The sequence below is a fragment of the Balaenoptera musculus genome, chromosome 14, assembly GCF_009873245.2.
Source record: "Balaenoptera musculus isolate JJ_BM4_2016_0621 chromosome 14, mBalMus1.pri.v3, whole genome shotgun sequence".
In the NCBI taxonomy this organism is placed as follows: domain Eukaryota; kingdom Metazoa; phylum Chordata; class Mammalia; order Artiodactyla; family Balaenopteridae; genus Balaenoptera; species Balaenoptera musculus.
The window spans coordinates 35,919,464-35,939,585 of NC_045798.1; the positions used below are offsets into that span (position 1 = coordinate 35,919,464).

The 20,122-nt window shown below is 42.3% G+C and overlaps 1 protein-coding gene across 3 annotated transcripts in view; it reads left to right on the plus strand.

Moving 5' to 3' along the window:
* The window catches only part of LPIN2 (lipin 2), an 81,036-nt gene that overhangs the window by 48,712 nt on the left and 12,202 nt on the right, over nt 1-20,122 (plus strand). For 2 of the 3 annotated variants that reach the window (XM_036823721.1, XM_036823720.1), the window contains exons 3-9: nt 3,989-4,084; nt 6,337-6,635; nt 12,723-12,830; nt 13,458-13,581; nt 14,084-14,396; nt 17,227-17,361; nt 17,516-17,615. In XM_036823721.1, coding sequence (XP_036679616.1) covers nt 3,989-4,084; nt 6,337-6,635; nt 12,723-12,830; nt 13,458-13,581; nt 14,084-14,396; nt 17,227-17,361; nt 17,516-17,615 — 1,175 coding nt within the window. The remainder of the gene's footprint in view (nt 1-3,988; nt 4,085-6,336; nt 6,636-12,722; nt 12,831-13,457; nt 13,582-14,083; nt 14,397-17,226; nt 17,362-17,515; nt 17,616-20,122) is intronic. The other variant, XM_036823723.1, reaches the window with a different exon arrangement.

Sequence of the window (20,122 nt, forward strand, 5' to 3'; positions counted from 1 at the left end):
AACTAAGAAGGCTGGCTGGGAAATGAGTTAGGGTTAGTGTTTGTCCTATGGAAACTGCTTCATGCAGCCCTTTCTTTTAAAAAGTAGAAGAAAAATGAGTGTTGTGTAAAATAATCATTAACATTTCTGAAATTACATAGGGATTTTTTAATATAGGATTTTAAACTTATTTTGTATTCAATTCTTAGTTGCCTGTTTTTCTGATTTCCTTTTATAGTGTTATCCTTTTTTTTTACAGCTTTATTTTATAATTAACACACAATAAACTGCACATATTCAAAGGATATATTTGGTAAGTTTAAACCTACGTGTGCACCCATGAAACCATCACCACCATCAAGATACGGAGTGTTTCGTTGTCCTGTCTTCTTAGTCTCCTCCACTCCGTGACAGTTCCTCAGTCTTTGTTTTTTATGATTTTCACATGTTTTTTAGCTTATATTAATTTTAGATGTACAGACAAGTTGCATATGCAGTTTTAAAAGTTTCCATATATCCTTCACCCAACGTCTTCCCCTAGTGTTCACGTTTCACGAGACCGTAGTTACAATTATCAGAACCAGGAAATTAACATCAGTATAAACTATTAGCAAAAGACCTTATTACAAATTCACCAGTTTTTCCACTACTGTCTTCTGTTTCGGGATCCCGTGTTGCTCTCACCCTGTGTTCTCTAACATATGACCTTGACTTCTGTCAAGGTCTTTCCATTTGACCTTGACTTCTGAAGAGTACAGAACAGTTACAGTGTAGATTGTCCCTCAGTGTGAGTTTGTCTGGTGTTTTCTCCTTTTGGTGAGAATGACACCGCGCGGGGGTGTGCCCTTCCTGGTGCCTCGGCTGAGGAGCCCCGCCCTGCTGCCGTCTCCTTACTGGTGATGTTAACTCTGATCACTTGCTGAATGGTGTCTGCAAGGTTTCTTGGCTGTGAGTTTACTTGTGGGAAGAAGCTTTGAGACTGTGCGCATACCCTGTTTCTTGTCGTGCTTCCACCATGAATTTTAGCTTACACGGTGGACTTTGCGGTGGCTATTGCTCTGGTGTTTCCCAAATGGTGACTTTCTATTTCCATTCTTCCTGCTCCATTTATTAATTGAAATTGTACTTTGTCGAAGAGCTTTTCTTCTCTTATTTACTTAATTATTCAGTTATTTAATTAGATCAGTATGGACTCATGGATATTAATTTTACCCTGTGGGTTATAGTCATTATTTCTGTAGTTGTTAAGATTGTCCCAGATTTGGCTGTTGGACACTCCTTCAAGTTGAGTCCTTTCGAAATGCTCCCATCATTTTTTGAGCACTTCCTTACTCTCTGGCACCATAAGATATTCTGGGAGACTCTACTTTCCCTGCCTCGGCCCCAGGATTATTTTTATTTCTCCAAGGAGCCTTGGTTCCTGTTACTGGAGAATAGTATCTGGAAACGAAGACGTGGTCACTGGGTGTGCTCATTAGTCTGAGGTATAATTGCTTGTAGGCCCTCTCAGCCAGCAGAGCTAGGAAGTCCATGCATGTATACACATACACGTGCCCACACCTGCTTCTACGTCCGTCTGTGAAAATCGGGAGTTCACAGTGATTCCTCCCTCTCCAGCCGATCGCCACAGGGTTCTTCCTCATCTCCATATTTGTAGCTTCTTTCTCTGATGTTGAGAAACATGCTTCTCATTATCCACAGTATATTTACATATTTGTTCAGTACTAGAATACACATAAAGTAGTTTCAGAATTGCTGACCCATGTCTGTGATTAAAAAAAAATTACTAACTACAGTATAGTATTTGTTTACAGTTCTTTTTGTCTTCAGACTTAGAATTCTGTAGTCAACATACTGTTTTTCAAAGTTACTTAGTTTTCTTCTTCTTCCCTTCAATGTGGTTATGTTATTCATATGTAGAATTTTTAAAACAAGCACTGACAACATATGTCAACTAATATTTTTTAATATGATGTTACTTATCCCATCATTCCATGGCTCCTGGGAAGATGGAGCTGCCTTCCATGACTGGATGTGAACCAGGGCTCAGTCTCTGGTCAGAAGCAGTCATTGGTCCCCCTTGGGACACACCCAGCAGACCCTACAGTTGTTCCCACCACGAGGGCCATGCAGAGCTAAGGACACTGAGGTTATGGACTGTTCTACTTCTGTCTATATTATGTCTTTGTGTGTTCATCTTTATATCCCCTGAACAGTCTAAAACCAGAGTTTACAAGTTATCCATAAGAGTTTTGAAAGTTGATATTTATTTTTAAATTTATATTTAAATTTAAATATTTTTAAAATATTTAAAAGTATTTATTCACAGCTTACAGATAAGCAATTACATTATTTTTAAGTGATATGGTAGTACCTGATATATATATGTGTGTGTGTATATATATGTGTGTGTGTGTGTATATATATATAAAAACAAACATTCCTCACTTTGCATAGTAGTACAGACCATAAAAATGGGCAAGCCGAAACCCTGCAAAAGGAAGCTTAGTCGATGAGGAAAATTAGGATTCTTCCACGACCTCTGTAAGCTTTGGTCAAAACTTTTAAAAACTCCTACTATCAGTTATAAATGTATAAGAAAATGAAAAATAGTAAAATAGTGTTTGGTGCACTGCAATTTAAAACATTAGAAACAATGAGAACTAAATTTCTTTGTAAAAAACTCGTCAGAAGTAGTTTGAACAGGGCTTACCTTCTTGATGTAACACACTATGGAACAAGCATCTTTTCTTTGTCTTGGTAAATTGTCCTACTCCTTTCTAAGTCTACATCAGCTTCTAGCTTTTCATCCTTTGAAATTCCCGTGTCATGAAGCATCTCTGGGAGTTGCTTCAACCTGCAGGTTTCTGCCTGTGTCCCTTCCTCTGGGTCTTCATCCTTTCGTCTCAGCCATGTTCCTCCTTTCTGGTATAAACTCACCTCCAGGTTCCTCTGGCAGCTCATCCTGAGTCTCCTGTTCGCAAGGTCGGCTCTTTCTTCTATAACTGCTGATGTTCAGTTTGATTTTACTTCCAGCACTAGTACTGTTTGTTTCTTTACTGCTCTTTGATCTTGGCCAGTTGCCTCTTTCAATTATCCATTTTATAAAATGTCAACTGGCTTTATCACTGGGAGACCAGAAGGCAACACAACCACATGCTTTGCTGCCTGTGCCTGAGCTGAGTAACAGATGTGCTGGGACTAGTCACCGACAGACTTTGGAAAAGTGACGTGATGAGTTACTGATCATGATGGGCATCTGTTATTAACGTGCAGTCGCTCTTCTGTATCCATGGGCTCTGCATCCAAGGATTCACCCAACCTCGGATCAAAAACATTTGGAAAAAATTTTTTCCAGGAAATTCCCAAAGCAAAACTTGAATTTGCTGCATGCTGGCAAGTATTTACATAGCGTTTATGTTGTATTAGGTATTATAAGTAATCTAGAGATGATTTAAAGTACACAGGAAGATGTGTGGAGGTTATATGCAAATGCTACACCCTTTTATGTGTAAGGGACTTGGGCATGAGTGGATTTGAGTATCTGAGGAGGGTCCTGGAGCCAACCCCCTGTGGACACCGCAGGACGGCTGTGGTGACCTGTGGATGGAAGAGCTGGTGGTGAAACGTGTGCTTCTCCTGCAGTTACGCAGTCAACATACTGTGGTAACTGAGATTTGTGCTGATCTGGGTCTCGCGTGGCGAGGCCTGGCTGTGCCGTAAGCTCCAAATGGGCTCAAGTGTGTGTTGACGATGATATTTCCCCCATTTTATGACATTTGAGAAATTAAATATATTTTAAAAATTTGTTTTGAAAGTAGGTGATGAAACGTTTTCTTTCAGTCTGGTGGTGTAAGGGTGGGACGTGGGGCAGGGAGGTGGGGTCTCTCTGGGGCCGTCACCCTGGGAGCCTCAGTACTAAGTTTGGCCTGAGAGCCCAGAATCTAGGCTTAGTTGAGCTTGAATGACAGACTCTTAATGCCAGGTCACACTTTGTTTCTCCTCTTAGATTGACATAGAAATCAATGGCGATGCAGTGGATCTTCACATGAAATTGGGTGACAATGGGGAGGCTTTCTTTGTGGAGGAGACCGAAGAGGAATATGTAAGTTCTGGTGGGTCACATCCACTTCACACGTTGTGTTCAGGCCCACGGTGCACGTCCCAGAAAAGAACGTTTAGTTTTCATGGTGAGTTGTGGGGACGATTGTTGCTGGTTAGACAAGCTTTAGTTCAAGGTTGAAGAACTCGGCTGGCAGAAAGGAGCTGGAGGGGCAGGAAGTTTCCCCGCACGAGTTCCAGGCTGCAGGGTGTGCTGAAGACCTTGGCACTTACCCCTCTTGTGAGCTTACAGTGACTTTATTAGGTGGTGTCTGTACAGTTTACACCTTGGCCTGAATACACTCAGTTCCACCTGAGTAATCATGGCGGATCTCTTCAGGCCGTGTCTGCGTGTGTACACGTGTGACCTTTAAATTTGGGAAACATGTTTTGATGTTTTTGTTAGGTACATTACATTCCAAACCTTAAAGAGTCAGGTACATTAGTTTATTACAGTCTCAAGAGATTTAAATTAATTGGCCTCTGCCCTTTATGAATGATTATTGCATGTTTGGCCTCTTTCAGCAAGAGAGCACGATTTGTCCCACTCCCCTCACGTATCCACTGATATGAATGTTCCTGAGCTGTTCTTGATTGATTTAAAGTGGATCTTTTTAAAACTTCTTACAAGGGGACTTCCCTGGGGGCGCAGTGGTTGAGAATCTGCCTGCCAATGCAGGGGACACGGGTTCGATCCCTGGTCAGGGAAGATCCCACATGCCGCGGAGCGACTAAGCCCATGCGCCACAACTACCGAGCCTGCACTCTAGAGCCCGCGAGCCACAACTACTGAGCCTGCGTGCCGCAACTACTGAAGCCCGCACGCCTACAGCCCGTGCTCCTCAACAAGAGAAGCCACCACAATGGGAAGCCTGCGCACCGCAACTAGAGAAAGCCCACGCGCAGCAACGAAGACCCAATGCAGCCAAAACTAAATAAATAAAACAAATAAACTCTTTTTAAAAAGTAAAAAAAAAAAAAAAAAGTTCTTAGAAGGTATCTTTAATCTTTCATCATAAAGAATAAAATCTCAGATAGCAAAAACAATAAGCTTCAAGTTGTTAGGGGCACGGAGCTACTTTTTTGGTTTTGAAGATGAACTGCTAGTATGATGTCATAAATTCACAAAGAAAAGATAAACAATAGCAGAATGAGATTGTTTACCGGTTTTTACTTTAGCCTGGAAGCCAGCCGCGTCAGTACTGTTCTGTAAACAGCAGCAAAGAAACAGTGTTTATGAAGGGGAACCTACCAGACCAGTATTCTTCCTAGTATCTTAATTATTTGTTTTTATATTACGTTATTTGCATTTACTTGGCCTAGAGAAAAATTTTCCTCATCAGAGACAGAGGCAAAAGGCAGAATGAAACAGTAAGCAAGTTATCGTAAGAAGAAAACATTTTTGACGTAACCTGTCGCACTGATGAGGCTCCGAATAAAGCAGCAGATGCAGTCAGTGAGAGGACTAGATTCCTGAGAGTCTGCTGCCTGCTTCTCATGTCAGTTCTCATGATTCTGTTTAAAACTACGCTTAGCAGGGTCAACCTGGAGAGTGTCAGCTTTCTAGCCTTTTTTTCCCTATTCCATGTATGACCAAATTGACCAGATTTTCTTTAGCATAATGTGCTTTTCTTTAAGAATTAAAAAATTTAATTCATTCAACAACCCTGGAATTACTACTCTCTGCTACATGGTATGAAGAAAAGTCCCTCTCTCCAGGGGCTCACAGTTTAAAGGGGGATAAACATGACCCGAACCCACCTGACTTCCAGTTACTGACCTTTAGTTTCTCTCACTGTCGTCATTTAACTGTACGTCATCAACATCCCTGCCAAGTCAGAAGTTCTGGGTGGAAGTTTGTCCTTTTACTAGCTGCACGGTGGTCCCTAGTGTGGATGTACCACAGCACCGTTCCTCGAACCGTGCTCGTACTGACGGACGTCCAGCTCATCCACCCCTACGGCAAGCGCATTGGCTGAGCTTCCACGTGCTCCGTGCTGACTCGGCACGTCGATTCCTCCACGGTGTTCAGCGACGTGGACCCACATGAGCTGACGCTAAGCCCTGCAGGGGGGTGGAGGCCTATCTAGGTAGGGTGGGCAGTGCCTGAGCTCAGTGTGACATTCTTACCTTCGGGAACTAGGGTAGGTATTCTTTCTACCACTGTGACAGTTGGATCCACCAAAAATGGTGGTGGTTTTGATGCACTGTACCGTTCGTCACAGACAACTTTTCTTTCTCCGTGTTCTCTTTAAGGAAGGACTTCCTGCCTACCTCGCCACCTCACCAATCCCTACTGAACATCAGTTCTTTACAGATATTGACCCCCCTTTGGTGAAACCAGGTGGAAGTGAAAGACCATCTCAGAGTTCAGATGTCTCCCACATTCTGGAAACAGAGACAGTTTTCACCCCCAGTTCTGTGAAAAAGAAAAAGCGAAGGAGGAAGAAATGCAAGCAGGACAGTAAGAAGGAGGAGCAGGCGGCTTCCCCTGCAGAAGCCGCCGCGGGCGCGGAGCTGAGCTCGGACGACGACAAGGCGGCCCAGGCGGCACGGTAGGCTACGGTGGGGCGGGGGGGGGCGTCTCCTTGCGCAGGTGCCGTGGGCAGAGCTTGGCTGCAGTGGGTGCTGGTGCTTCTCCCCCGGGTCTCCAGTCTGAGGTTTGGACTTGTTTTTCCCCCTGTTGGCAGTTTATCGCGGAATAAGTGGGAGAGGCATTTTCTTTGTTCCTTTCTGCAGCTGTACAAAATGTGCTGTCAGACACCTTGCTGCGGCACTAAAATATCGCTTGAAGCCGACTGGCAGTGTGTCTCATTTTACTCAGTAAGTTTCCAAAAGCCAAGGAAATCATACGTCACGTAGAAGATCTGAACTAGTGCCTGGCGGGCAGATGGGACACCGGGGGTGTTTTTCCCTACCCTGCGGTCGGTGCTCTGTGTCTGTCTGTTCCTGAGTTCAAGGTGGTGGTTTTGAGTTTATCATCAACATCCTAGTAAGTTGAGGAGGAAGGAGGGTTTTGTTTTTGTTTTGAAGTGAGAAATCTTGATCACTGCTTATTTATACCAGCTCAGTAGAAGAACTCAAAATAGATGCCAGTTTTCAAGTCAGCTCTGTCTGGGGTTTAAAAGGTAAGAGTTTGGGGTAAAATATGTACTTTTTCTTTCAAGACTCGATTTTCATAAGACTATCTTCCCCCTGTTGCGCTCAGTGGTGGCCCTGGCGCTGGACGGACCATGGGTGTGTCAGCAGGGTGGTTCTTTCCTTGGTGACTGCTGGACAAGTAATCCTGAATTTCCAAACCCTGATTGAATTGGGGTGCAGGGAGGGTGGCCTTATGAGGTCGACGCTGTCACTGTATGCTTTCACCTCGGCTGCTGGAAGGAGAGATCGTGCCCCCCCACCCCTTGCTGGGAAAGTTACTGCTGTTCAGGTTCTTTTTTTCATCATGGAAAAGAGGGGAAGTAACCAAATGTATACCAAGCATAAACTCTACCTTGACGTCTAGTGTTTTATTTACCAAGCTTTTATTTTAAATAGTCAAGTCAAGAAAAAAACTTACTAATATGTTGTTGTTATAATTATGCTGTTAGTGAATAAGGTAGTAGAATAATCCCTTTTTGGCAAAACTGTTAAGTTGTTTTCTAAAATTTTTAAATCTGGATTGTAAATCCCAGAACAGATTCCTACATTTAATAATAATCTTTCATACGTGAAATTGTTTCCTACTCATCAGCCGTCACATGGTGATTCACTCCCCCCGCAATGAACGTATGAGACCTGGGTTTCCGTTCTGATCGAAGGCACAATTCCTGTTAGAACCAGACTACAGAAGGCCATAGTGGGACAGTACTTTAGACTCTGCAGAGCAGTGTAAGCCCTTTGTACATACAAAACTTTAAAGTCTGCAATAACAAATTTGTGTGCCTTTTTTTTTTTTCCAGTATCAAAACACTAGGTGGGAAGAGCTTAATTTTAAAAGTTCTGAACTCTACTTTTATATCATTGATTCCCAAAAGAATTTTAAGCTAATGAAAGAAAGTACCACAGTTTCTTTTTTTTATATATGTTTTTTTCTTATTCATTCATTCATTCATTCATGGCCTCGTTGGGTCTTTGTTGCCGTGCTCGGGCTTTCTCCAGTTGGAGTGAGCAGGGGCTACTCTTCGTTGTGGCTCTAGAGCACAGGTTCAGCAGCCGTGGCGCATGGGCTTAGTTGCTCCGCAGCATGTGGGATCCTCACGGACCAGGGCTCAAACCCGTGTCCCCTGCATTGGCAGGCGGATTCTTAACCACTGCGCCACCAGGGAAGTCCCACAATTTCTTAAAAAGACACTCTTCCCATCCTTTTCTTCCTGCTTTCAATTTTTTAAGGGTTCTTTCTCCTTTGCTTCCCTAGGAGTACAAACTAAGAGACCCTTTCATATCTTCCATTCCTTGATTTCAGTGCTATTAAGAAGAGTGTAGGGACTCCCCTGGCGGTCCAGTGGTTAGGACTCCGCGCGTCCACTGCAGGGGCCAGGGTTGGATCCCTGGTCGGGGAACTGAGACCCTACATGCTGTGCGGCACTACCACCCAAAAAGAAAACAAAACAAAATGGTGAACTACAAGGAGAATGTAAACAGTTCCTTTAAAAGTTCTGGCTTATTTATAATGTGTAGGTAGGCAGGAAACATGTTCTTTTGAGAAAAACTTGAAATACACGCGCCTGTAAATTTTATTTGGGATAGCACTGTAATACTCCCTTAAGCACCTTAATTCCTGGAAATATTTTTGCTAACGAAAATTCTTCCAGGATTTACCAGAAAAGACGCTGAAGTAACGTTTTGCCTCTAAAGGGTTGTTGACACGTGTGCTTTGTTATAACAGAGCAACGTTTAGAACTCCTAAACAACCCGCAGCTTCAATTTAGGAAGGTGAAACATTTCTAAAACGTGCAGAGTCACGTGCTAAATGCACAAGTCATTGTTCTAAAGGAATTTTGTAAGTGAATGCACTGCAGAAATATTAGTGCATGCCTTCCTTTTCCAGATTGTATGGAAGGCTGTATCAGCCAAATCTGTAGGAGTGCTGGTCTGGTCGGCAGTGACAAATGCAAGACAAAATGTAACGGTCTTGCAGGTGTCGGCCTGAAGTTCACGCTGAGCTGATAAGGGAGAGGACGGGGCCGTTACACGTCTGGTTGTGGTCACTCTGGCCTTCGTTTCTCAGTCTGTGAAATCCGAGGACTGAACTGCATGGCTTGCCAGGCCCCTTCCCGCTCAGCATCCAGGTTCTAAAATCAGAAGTGTGGAGGAAGATATTCAGGGTCAAAAGTATTAACAGCACGTTAAATGGCACATTAAAGAATCAGAGAGAAAAAGACTAGGAAATCAACTGCTTTTGCGGTTACGAGATCCACAGATTACGGGGATTTGGGGAATTTGTAGCTTTTAAATACCTTCCCCTCCTCAGCCCCTGCCTGGTAGGAAAGAAATTTTGTTTACAGAGAAGTTACCTAAAATTCGTTTTATTTCTATTTTGATAAATAGCATTCTGTTTAAACTCCTAACTTTTCAAGAATTTCATTGATAATAGAATTAAGGTTAATTTAGGCTCCTTGAAGGAGGCAGCAGAAAGATGAAATTACTCTTGGAAGCAGGCTGGTGTCATGCAGCCAGAGGAAACCCCTTTGTGGGAGCTGGAGAGGTCTAACCCGCACAGGGCTTTGTGGGAGCTGTGCCTGATGAGTCTCCCCTCCTGAAGGTGGGCTTCTGGCTTGAGCATATCATGGAAGCCTTGTCCGTAATTCCAGAGGACGGATGGATGGATGTACAGGTGTATATGTATTAAAAACAGTGCACCTGGGCACTTGTAGCCTCTGGGAAGGAGGAGACTTTTCACGTGGGATGATGCTATATCACAGTCTTGAGTGCAAATGTATAAAACACTCAGCCGCTGGAAATGCAGTAACCGCAATGGAGGATTACCACTGTGCCGTCAGAAAGGAACCTCTACTCCTAATCCACCAGAGCAGACACACTTACAGAGTTAGATCTGGGGGCTGAGTGGCAGGGGCCTGGGGCCGCGTGTTCCCCTCCCCATCATTCTGATCCAGGAGACACGTTGCCCAGCTCTCTTCTGCCCTGTCGTGGGAAATGTCCTGTATCCTGAAGCAAACTTGGATCATTAGTCACAGTGAGATTGATTGATCGGGCACTGAGGGTGAGGGTCAGCGCCGTGTTAACGGTGAACTTTGGTCGCGGTAGTTAGCCCGCTTTATCTCTTATGTACTTGCTGCCAGCTACATAGACTAAAACTTACCTAGTCCTTCTCATTTATCCCACGTAAATAATTCAGGCTACTGATTTTGACTTTGTACTGGTTTTTGTCCCTGTTCTTTAAAAACTGAGGTGTAACTTACATACAATAATATTCGTGGATCTAAGTGTGCAGTTCAGTGAATTTTGATACTTGTATACATCACGTAACTTCTGGCTTTCGAATGAGAAAAATAATTGTTTTACCAAATGAAGCTGAGCTTGGAGTCGCGGTGCTGGGGCGTCTGTGAAGGCTGAAGTGCTCTAGACACACTTCACGTGAACTTCAGCTGAACCTCGCCCACCACCCTGACCCAGCCTTAGACCATCTGCTCGGCCGCGGATCCTCTGCTGTTCACCATTAATGTAGCTATTTGTCCTGTGTGTCAACGTAAATAGAGTCCGTGTTCATACCATTTCTCCATGTTCTAATCTATACCCTCCCTTATTACATCCTCGTGTCACATGCGTAAAGTGACCCCGTCGTGCTTGGCCTCACTGGCTGCCTGTCCTCAGCCACGTGTGCCGTTTTGAACGTGCTTGGCAGGTTTTCAGTGAATCACAGGCCTGAAAGGAGCCTCAGCATCAGCAGACTTTTCTATCACTCTGATGGGTCTAAGCTAATGGGCTCTATTTTTGTCCGGATCCGCCCAGAGAAGACCATGTCCTGCCTTCCTGGGCTTGTAAATTCTTAAACGGTGCCTGGTCTCTCTCTCTCTCTCTCTTTTTTTCAATATTTTATTAAATCCAGTTTGCTTTGCTGTATTCTTCTTGGCTTACCTTTTATACTGTGGTGAAATAACGTTCCAAAAACAAAATATGTTTAATAAAAAATTTTCTACGGCATTTACATTGCTCTTTTCAAACCACTTTCAAATATATGAATAGTAGTGGGCCAAGCTGTACTGTCCTTTCAGATTTGGCAAATAAGGACTGTTCGTAGCATCCGATTTTCCCTTTTTGCTTCTATACCATTTGAATTTCCTCTTTTAAGATATGGAGTATTTTTACCTGGATTTCAGCCTTTTTCAAGTATATGTATCTTTCCCCTTGAATGAGGTGGTATGCCAGAGCTTAATCCTTCTGAGAGAAAGAAGATTAGGGTTAGGTAAAGCTTAAATTAGGAAATGCAGCTACTTGGAAAAATAGTTACGTGTCAGAGTTAGTGGTAAATCAGAGCATGTTAAATTAAGGTGTAAAGAGAGAAAAGAGATAATACAAATTAATAAAATGGTTTCTATCCCTATTTTTAGTCTAGCAGATTAAGCGATAGATCGTCTCATCATTTCACATCTAATATCTGTCCTGGTAGAACACTGAATTTTCTGTAAGAAGCTCTTAAATTTGTATTATATAGTGTTTTACACTGTTCAGAGTTTTTCTTCTGCTTTTCTGTATACTTTTCAGGGCTTTCACCATGACACACCGCATAAATCTCACATTGACTCTTATCAAATAGACAGGACAAGAGAAAAATTTCCAACTTAAAGATGAAAAACTGGGGCCCACAGTGCTTCTGAGGGGTGTTTGCAAGGTTATATGGCAAGTTAGTTATATTAATTCTGCAAATTCAAGAAAAACAAAGGGTAAATTAATTAAAACCTTACTAGCATTAGTTAAGTCTCCTACAGTTCCAAGGTCTGTGAATGAATTTTAAAAGCATTTATCATACTTTCGTGTCATCTTCCTCGCATCCCTATATCACGTAGATTCTAAGAGAAAGTTCTCAGGTAATGCTTGGGCCCAACCAAGAAGAAAATAAGTTCTGGGTTTTTAAGAGTTTTTAGGGTATTTTTGCATTTTTGAGCCATAGCTTTTGTCTTCAGTTGTTTGCTTGCTTACATTTTCTGTAATATGCAGGAGACCGTAGTGGAAAAGAACAAGGGCTTGCTTGTTTTGAATCCAACTACTTAGGAGCTTTTTTACTTTGGGCAAATTACTAAACTCCCATAGATCCTTGATTACGTAATACCTAAAATAAGACTTTACTACTTCAGATTTGTAAGAATTGGATGCAATATATGTAAAGCCTTAGTTTTCTTCTTGTAGGTTCTGAATCAAATACCCCTAACAGATGTAAAAAGGAGTTTTTAATCCCATCTTCTTTACTGTTCCTCCTGTTTATCCCATGTTTAAATGGTGATTGCAGTGGTGGCTGGTGTGTAGCAACAGTGAACCCTCTTCTCCTTCATATTTTCCTTTTAAGAGAGATAGTTATTAATCATTTGACTTTCTTCATTTGTATTATTTAGAACAGTGTGTCAGTTAGCATTGGGGGATATTTTAAAGCTGACATAGATGTCATTGTTTTGTCTGTCTCTTTTTTTTTTTTCCCCCTTTCACAGAGGATCTTCAAATGCTTCCTTAAAGGAAGAAGAATATAAGGAGCCTCTGCTTTTCCATTCTGGAGACCACTACCCCTTATCTGATGGAGATTGGTCCCCCTTAGACAAGTAAGTATTCTTGAAATTTCTCCGTTTCTTAAAGAAAGGATATACTGACAGCTTTTCTGTTATTCGACATGATGATATTTCCATGTCTCTCATACAGAAGAGGAACTGAATGTGTGCTTTTAACACAAATTTAGACCTTTCCCCTCAATAATTATTTTGTTCCTAAACTTGATCTGACTTACTCTCAGAGTTGGCCAGTGTAGACCTGTATCATCAGCATAGAATTTGACCCTCTGCAACTCTTTTTCGTGTCAACTACTAACTGTAACTGTGGTTAATACTGTGAAGAAACGTGCAGTCACACTTTGTGTTCAAATCCAGTTTCTCTCTGTATTATGTTAACCCATCTTTCCATGCATTTTCTGTGCTATAAATTACCTTTCTCATTGATTTCTGGTGAGAATCAAGTGGGATAATGCATATTATTGAGGACCCGGCAAGTCCACAATAAATGCTAGTTGGCATTGTTTTTATTATTATTAAAGAGCTCAAGTGGAAAAGTAGCCTTTATATCTGCGGGTGAAATTGATATATTCAAACTTACATTTCTTTTCATCTGTTGAGCTTGGCAAGAATGAGGTTCCTGACTTATTAGAGTCATCACATTTCTTTGTCCTGTGTTTGCAGCCCCTACTCCCCGGCGGCGTGTCCTAAGAGCGACTCAGAGCTGGAGGTGAAACCCGCCGGGAGCCTGCTCAGATCCGAGTCCCACATGGAGTGGACGTGGGGAGGGTTCCCAGAGTCCACCAAGGTAGAGGGTTCGCCGGCCTGCGGAGTTGAGGATGAGTTCACAGGAATATAAGTGGTGGTGGTGCCCTTGTGTGGTCGCATAAGCGAAGCTGAGTTAACATCTCTGATAACGTTTGTGCTATATTTATAGCGGAAGGAATCCAACGTTATTTTGTGTGTTCCTATTTCATAAATAATGTTGATTGTTAACATTTTAATCAGGAAAATTTTTTAAGTTCCTAAAGGAAACTAAAATTTCCACTGAAATTTTAAAATAGGAAATTGATTACGAAAGCTTTTTTGCCAGCTCAGGGTGAAAGAAGAAAGAATTGGAAAGGTGCATTTCCTGAGAGGAAAAAAAAATGTTTAGACCCTCTAGTTTTTTTTAAATACACATTTTGCTTATTTATGTGATCTCATTGAGATTTGACTGCACACAGTAACAAACTGCCCACAACGTTTGTTACGTTGTTAACAAACACCTTTGACAGTAGTTTAATTTCTAAACAATTCACCTGTTTCAGGTCAGCAAAAGAGAGAGATCTAGGACAGCTATGATTACTCCATCAGAAAATACCCATTTTCGGGTAATTCCCAGCGAGGACAACCTCCTAAGTGAAGTTGAGAAGGATGCTTCTGTGGGGGAGACGGTCTGTACCATCGTGAAGCCCAAGCCCCGGGCCCCAGGGAAGCAGAGGAGTGGAGCAGCCTTGGCATCAGGGCCTCGGGAGCCCCCCGAGGGGTCAGACGCCCACCACCCTCCTCCCCCGTCCTTCGCCGAGGCACCCTCAGAAGCTAAACCAGCCGCTAAAGTCGACTCACCCTCAAAGAAAAGAGGTAATTGGTGGTTTGATTTGGCCTCTGCTGCCCCAAATCTACGTGGTAAATTTCTCCAGGGTTTCAGGTAATACTCGGGGGCTGCCTTTGTGTCTGTGCTCCTGACTGGGACCTGCCACACTCGGGGGGCTCAGGCGCCCCTGGAGGCAACTCTGACCTCCTCCCTCTCCCGGCCGTGGCTGCTCAGGCCCCTGAGAAGCGTTTATTGAAAAACTTATGAAAGCGTTAAAATCAGTTAATGACTAAAGTTAACCCCTTTAATGACTAGGTGTGTCAGTAATGTGAAGTAGACTCCTAAACAGTTATGTTTAACAGAAAAAATTAGACTAGAGAGATGCTTACACCTGAAACATCTGGCTAGTTGAGGCCAAACTAAGTACTTTTGTTGCAGTAATATGGGCCCTATATAAATGCACACTGATTACTAGTGTGTGTCCTCTTCTTTTGATTGTTGATTGGAATCCTCTAACAGCTAGAAGACAGGGTGCAGCTCCTGGCGCAGCAGCTCTCACTTTTGGAAAGTAGTTGACATCATCAGAACGTTCTTACTGTTGAAAAATATAGTTATCCATTGATACTGGATACAGTGTATCTGAACACTGGCTTTGGGCCTATTTTTAGGGAAGTAAAACCTTCCCTAAAAATACTCAGTTGTCACATAGAGCCAAATACCTACTTCACTTTTCAAAAAATGCCAGCACCATAAGTTAGATGATCATAAACTGACTTAATAGCCACTACAGGTGTGGACCTTCGGGGTCACTCAGAAACAGTTTCTTTAAAATAAAAGAATATGACTGTCAGGGGTGTTTGTGGCCACATGTGCTCACCCGGCTGGTGAGGAACTCGGTACCTGCTTCTTCCTAGCTCAGCGCATCTTCTCAGACCAGTTGTGCTACTCTGAGAACTGCTAAGGGGGCATCCCGTGTTCCGGTTTTAGTCCAGGGAATAATGACCCCTGTTCTCGGCACACAGGGCAGGAACTGACTGGAGAGAGAACACCGCGTGGTGGTTTCCACCATGGATTTGGCCTCATTCTTTTACCCCCCCCCCCAACTTTTTATTATAAAAAGTTTAATTCACATTTGCTTTGTCTCTCCACTCACACACATACAGTTTTTTATTTTAAGCCATTTGAAAACAAGTTGCAGGCATGATGACATTTCACACTCAAGACACACCTTCTAAGGCTAAAACATCCTCTGCATAACCACGGTTCCACTGTCATCTTGAATGCATATTCATGTTCCCCAGATGTACCTAGAATAGCTTTTTAACTGTTTGGTTTGGGTTTTTTTCCCCCAAACCAAGATCTCATCAGGGTTTTACATGTTGCATTTGGTTTTTGTGTTTAATCTTTTTTGTTTAGAACAGCTCGTGTGCTCGTGCACACACGAGCACACACACGCACACACCCGCCACTACCACTCTTTCCCCCTCTGCACCCATGATACTGACCTTTTGAAGAGCCCAGGCTATTGTCTTGTGTACTTACTTTCTCACAGTCTGGATGTATCTTGATTGTTTTTTCAAGGTGACATTCCCATATTTCCTTAAACTGGAACTTAAGTCTTTAACATTTAAAAAAAAAAAAAGTAAAAATAAACAAGTGAAACTAAGTTTACTAATGTATTCTATCTAAAGCAGTAAATTCAAAACTGCTTATAGTTTGAATATAGTTGAGTATTATAGTTTTAACAAGTAATTAATATAGAAGTTATGGAGATACTTTACATTTTTTATAGTAAGCCTTGGAAAGCTGGTATGTGTTTTTCCTTTTTTGTTTTTTTCTTTAACATCATTGTTCATCGGATATATACAAATTAAAACCAGAATGACCAAAATAAAAATAGTAGCACCATCAAATGTTGGTGAGGAAGCAGAGACATTGGATCATAATTTCAGGAAAATATACCAGACAAGTGAAAATTACGTTCACACAAAAACCTGTACAATAATTTTAATAGCAGATTTATACTTAATAGTCTCAAACTAGAAACAACCCAGATGTCCTTTGAATGGTGAATGGTTAAGCAACCTGTTATAAGTACTTCATACCTTCATACCATGAAATACTAAGGGAAAAAAAGGAACAAACTAGTGATAATACGCAAGAACTTGGATGAATCTGAGGAAATTATGATGAGCAAAGAAAGCAAGCCAATGTCAAAAAGTTACATATTGTATGATTCTATTTATATAACATGCTTGAAATTACCAAGTTAGAGAAGGGAAGAACAGATTAGCGGCCGCCGGGGGTTAGCAGTGAGGTGGGGGAGGGAACAAGAGAGAAGTGGGTAGAGCTGTAAACGCTCGCAGCAGGATCTATGAGGTGACAGTATTTTATATTGACTGGGATGGTGGACGCATGAAGTGCACATGTTGAAATAGCATAGAACTAAAGATAAACACGCACACGCTTCTCGCGTTTTACAGGCCTCACTCAGGTTAGGTCAGGTCACGTGCACAGCAGCCGCGCGTGGCAGTGATGAGTGGGCAGCACAGCTCTAGAGGCGTGATTGGATTTGGGATCAGTGTTCTTTATTTTTTGACTTGAAGATGCTCCCTACTGCATCTCATCATGTCCCACTATGAGATGCTAACCGTGATCCTGTGTCGAAGGCGTTGGCTGCCAGGTTTGCCCGTGGTGTGAGGGGTCCTGCCCTCCGCAGGCACCGAGCAAGCACCCTGTCCCCCGCAAGCCTCCCCTCATGGCTTTAGAATGATGGCCTCTTTCTCAATGCTGGTGGTCACGTCAGGTTCGGGTTCGGTCTCCTTTGTTCGTGCTGTAAATATAATAAACGTTAACCTTCAAGTGTAAACGATTTAGGGCCCAGGATTATTCACGTGAGAGCAGGTGAAAGAATGCGTGACTCAGCGCGTGTTTATTGGGCGGCTGTCAGGAGTGCGACCCTGACGCCCTCTTCCATTCGCATGGATGCTGAGAACCCACACAGGGAAAGAGGTTAGTTGACACCTTTAAAAATACAACGAAATTCCAATCACGGTCTGTTTTATTACTTGCAAACTTTTGTTTTCTTGCAGAGTTGTAAATGAAGAATAACCAAGTTCTCATCTCCAATTTTTTTTTTTTTTTTTTTTTTTTTTTACAAAACCAGGTGTCCACAAGAGAAGCCAACACCAGGGACCTGATGATATTTACCTGGATGACCTAAAGGCACTAGAACCTGAGGTTGCAGCTCTCTATTTCCCCAAAAGGTAGTGGATTTTATATTGAAGAGTGGGCAGCTCTGAAATATTCTCCATGTTTCTAGAGCAAAGCATTCTGTCTGAGAAAAAGGAGCAAGGGGATGGTATCCTTTAGCTAAGTTGGATGATTGCTTCAGATTTTGGAAAATTCAGAAATTGTGCATGTGTTGTTTTGAGTATAGTGATTTGAAGTTAATAATTTACCTATTTATGAAAATATTTTCAATACAGTAAGAAGGTAAGGTGCACTAGTGAAGCCTACATAAGGGCCTAACATTGGACGTGACTTCAGTTTAGCACCTCCTGTTCATTAGCATTTGTTTCCTTTACTATGTGTTTTAAAGGTAAAATATCTTTATTCAGAGATGCTTTACGAAGGAGGCCTCCACTCTTCAGTGAGTCTACGCTTGCAGTCCTGGGTCTGGTGGGGCCCCTTCCAGGGCCTGTGCACCTCTGGAGCTCAGCTCTCGGCTCCCCCTGGCACCCCCTCCCCCTTCTCCTCCGTGGCTCTCACCTTGGAATAACACTGAGATCTCAGCAGCGATAGACTTGCGCTGTTTTCCCAAGGTCACTTCCATTCTTGGGGAAATTCCATGATGATACTCTATCTATGATTATAAAAAACAGTTTACTTTTCTCGTGAGAAGTATGGTTTGAATATACTGAGCCATAGTCACACATAATTAAACACTTTTAGGTAAATTATTGAAAAGCATGTCTTAAGTTTTTATTTAAAATAGAAAGATGGGATTGAAAAGAAGATACTTAAATTTTTACAGATATTTTTGGAAGATCCTTAAAACTCCTTCCTAGCTTTCTGCCCTACATTTGTCTCCAAGTATCCACTTCTTTTGAAGTAATAGCTGGGTTTTTAAGGTGAGAGAACTGAAAACTGGTCCTTTTTTTTTTTTTTTTTCCCAATAAGAAAGTTAAAATGTAAGCTGTCTTAAAATTATCTCTTTGTTTCCAATCTCCCAGTCCTTAATCATTTATTTACACTGGGATTCCTAAGACAGATTTCTTAGTTTCCCTTTTAAAAAACGGGGAAGCGTGACTACTGCAGTGGGGCCTCCCTGTGCTGTTATAACTTCACCATCTGGGGCCGTTGCCATTCACCAAGCAGGCCTCTTACCTCAGAAGCTGGTTGTTTCTTGAGACATTCATAAACATTTAGAGACAGTGAGATTATTGAAATGCTCGTAAGCATTTGTTTTATCATCGTGACCATTGCCGTCTTGACTGAATAGCCAGTATTTGTAATTAGAGCTCAACTTTACCCTAAATCACATCAGTCTCATGGGTTTGGCGGCCTGTTGAGTCAGGTGGGTCCTCTGTATTTAAGTGGTGGCGTCGGTGAGGGTCACACCAGCTGCTCTGACTGATAAAACTCAAGACTTGGTGGCTTGACCACAGCAGTTTATTTCTTGCTCACGTGATGCTGTTCTAGTACTGGTGTTTGGTGGGAGGCCTTGCACACAGGGGCTCAGGAGCACAAGCTCCTTCCATCCTGAGACTCCACCATGCCCTCCGGGGCCTCAGTGGGGAAAGGAGAGGATCACACGGGGCAGTTTATTCAGGGGCCCAGCTTGGGAAGGACACAGCACACGCCTTCTGTCCACATGGACAGCTCAGTCATCTGATCAAGTGGCCACACGTGACTGCAGGGGGACCTAGCCGTGTGCCTAGGAGGTTGAAGACAAGGGTGTTTGTGTTTTACCCCAGGGGTCGGCCTGCACTGGGACCCCAGCATAACAGCAGGTTTTGCTGCTTTATGTGGCTTTGGCTTCTTCACCATTTTCAGTGAGGAACACATTCTGTTGATCCGATTGATCTCAATATTGTGATATGTGTGTACATTGCTCTTTGGGAGAGAGAATTCCCAAAAACCTGATTCCCAAAAACCTAAAGTTGTCTTCAAAGGCTCAAATACAAAACATGCTCATGTTCGAAACTGCTTTATATTTATGACATATCTGTGCTCTGCTGCCACCTACTGTTCAAATTTCAGATTTTTTCCTAAAGATCATATAACTTCACTGGATAGCATACATTCATGTACTGGCTTTTTTTTAAAAAAAGTAAAAGAATTTGAAAATTCTAGAACGGTATTTCAATGTGACATTGAAATAGAGCAGTAAACATTCATGACTAAGAGACTTACGGCGCCATTTCCTTGGTTTTTTTCTCTCAAACTTACGCTCCATTACAGAAAGTTTCCTTTAGGATCAGCTTCTAAAACCTAGCTTCTGTGCCTTATTTAGAAAAGTGAAAATATTGAATACCCTCGACTTTGGTTCTGGAGCTCACTAGTGTAAGAACAGCTTATTTCTAGTTTCTCAGTACATTTCTTTCTTGAGGTGTGTCTAGGCTCCTGAGAATTTTCACTTGGTTAATTTCTTTGTTCTATTTTGTGAAGTTACAGATGATTTAGAAAAGCCTTGTTTTTAAAAATAATACAACCTTGGGCTACAGCATTTTCTACAGGATGTAAATAGCACTGCAGCTTTTTCTAGAAA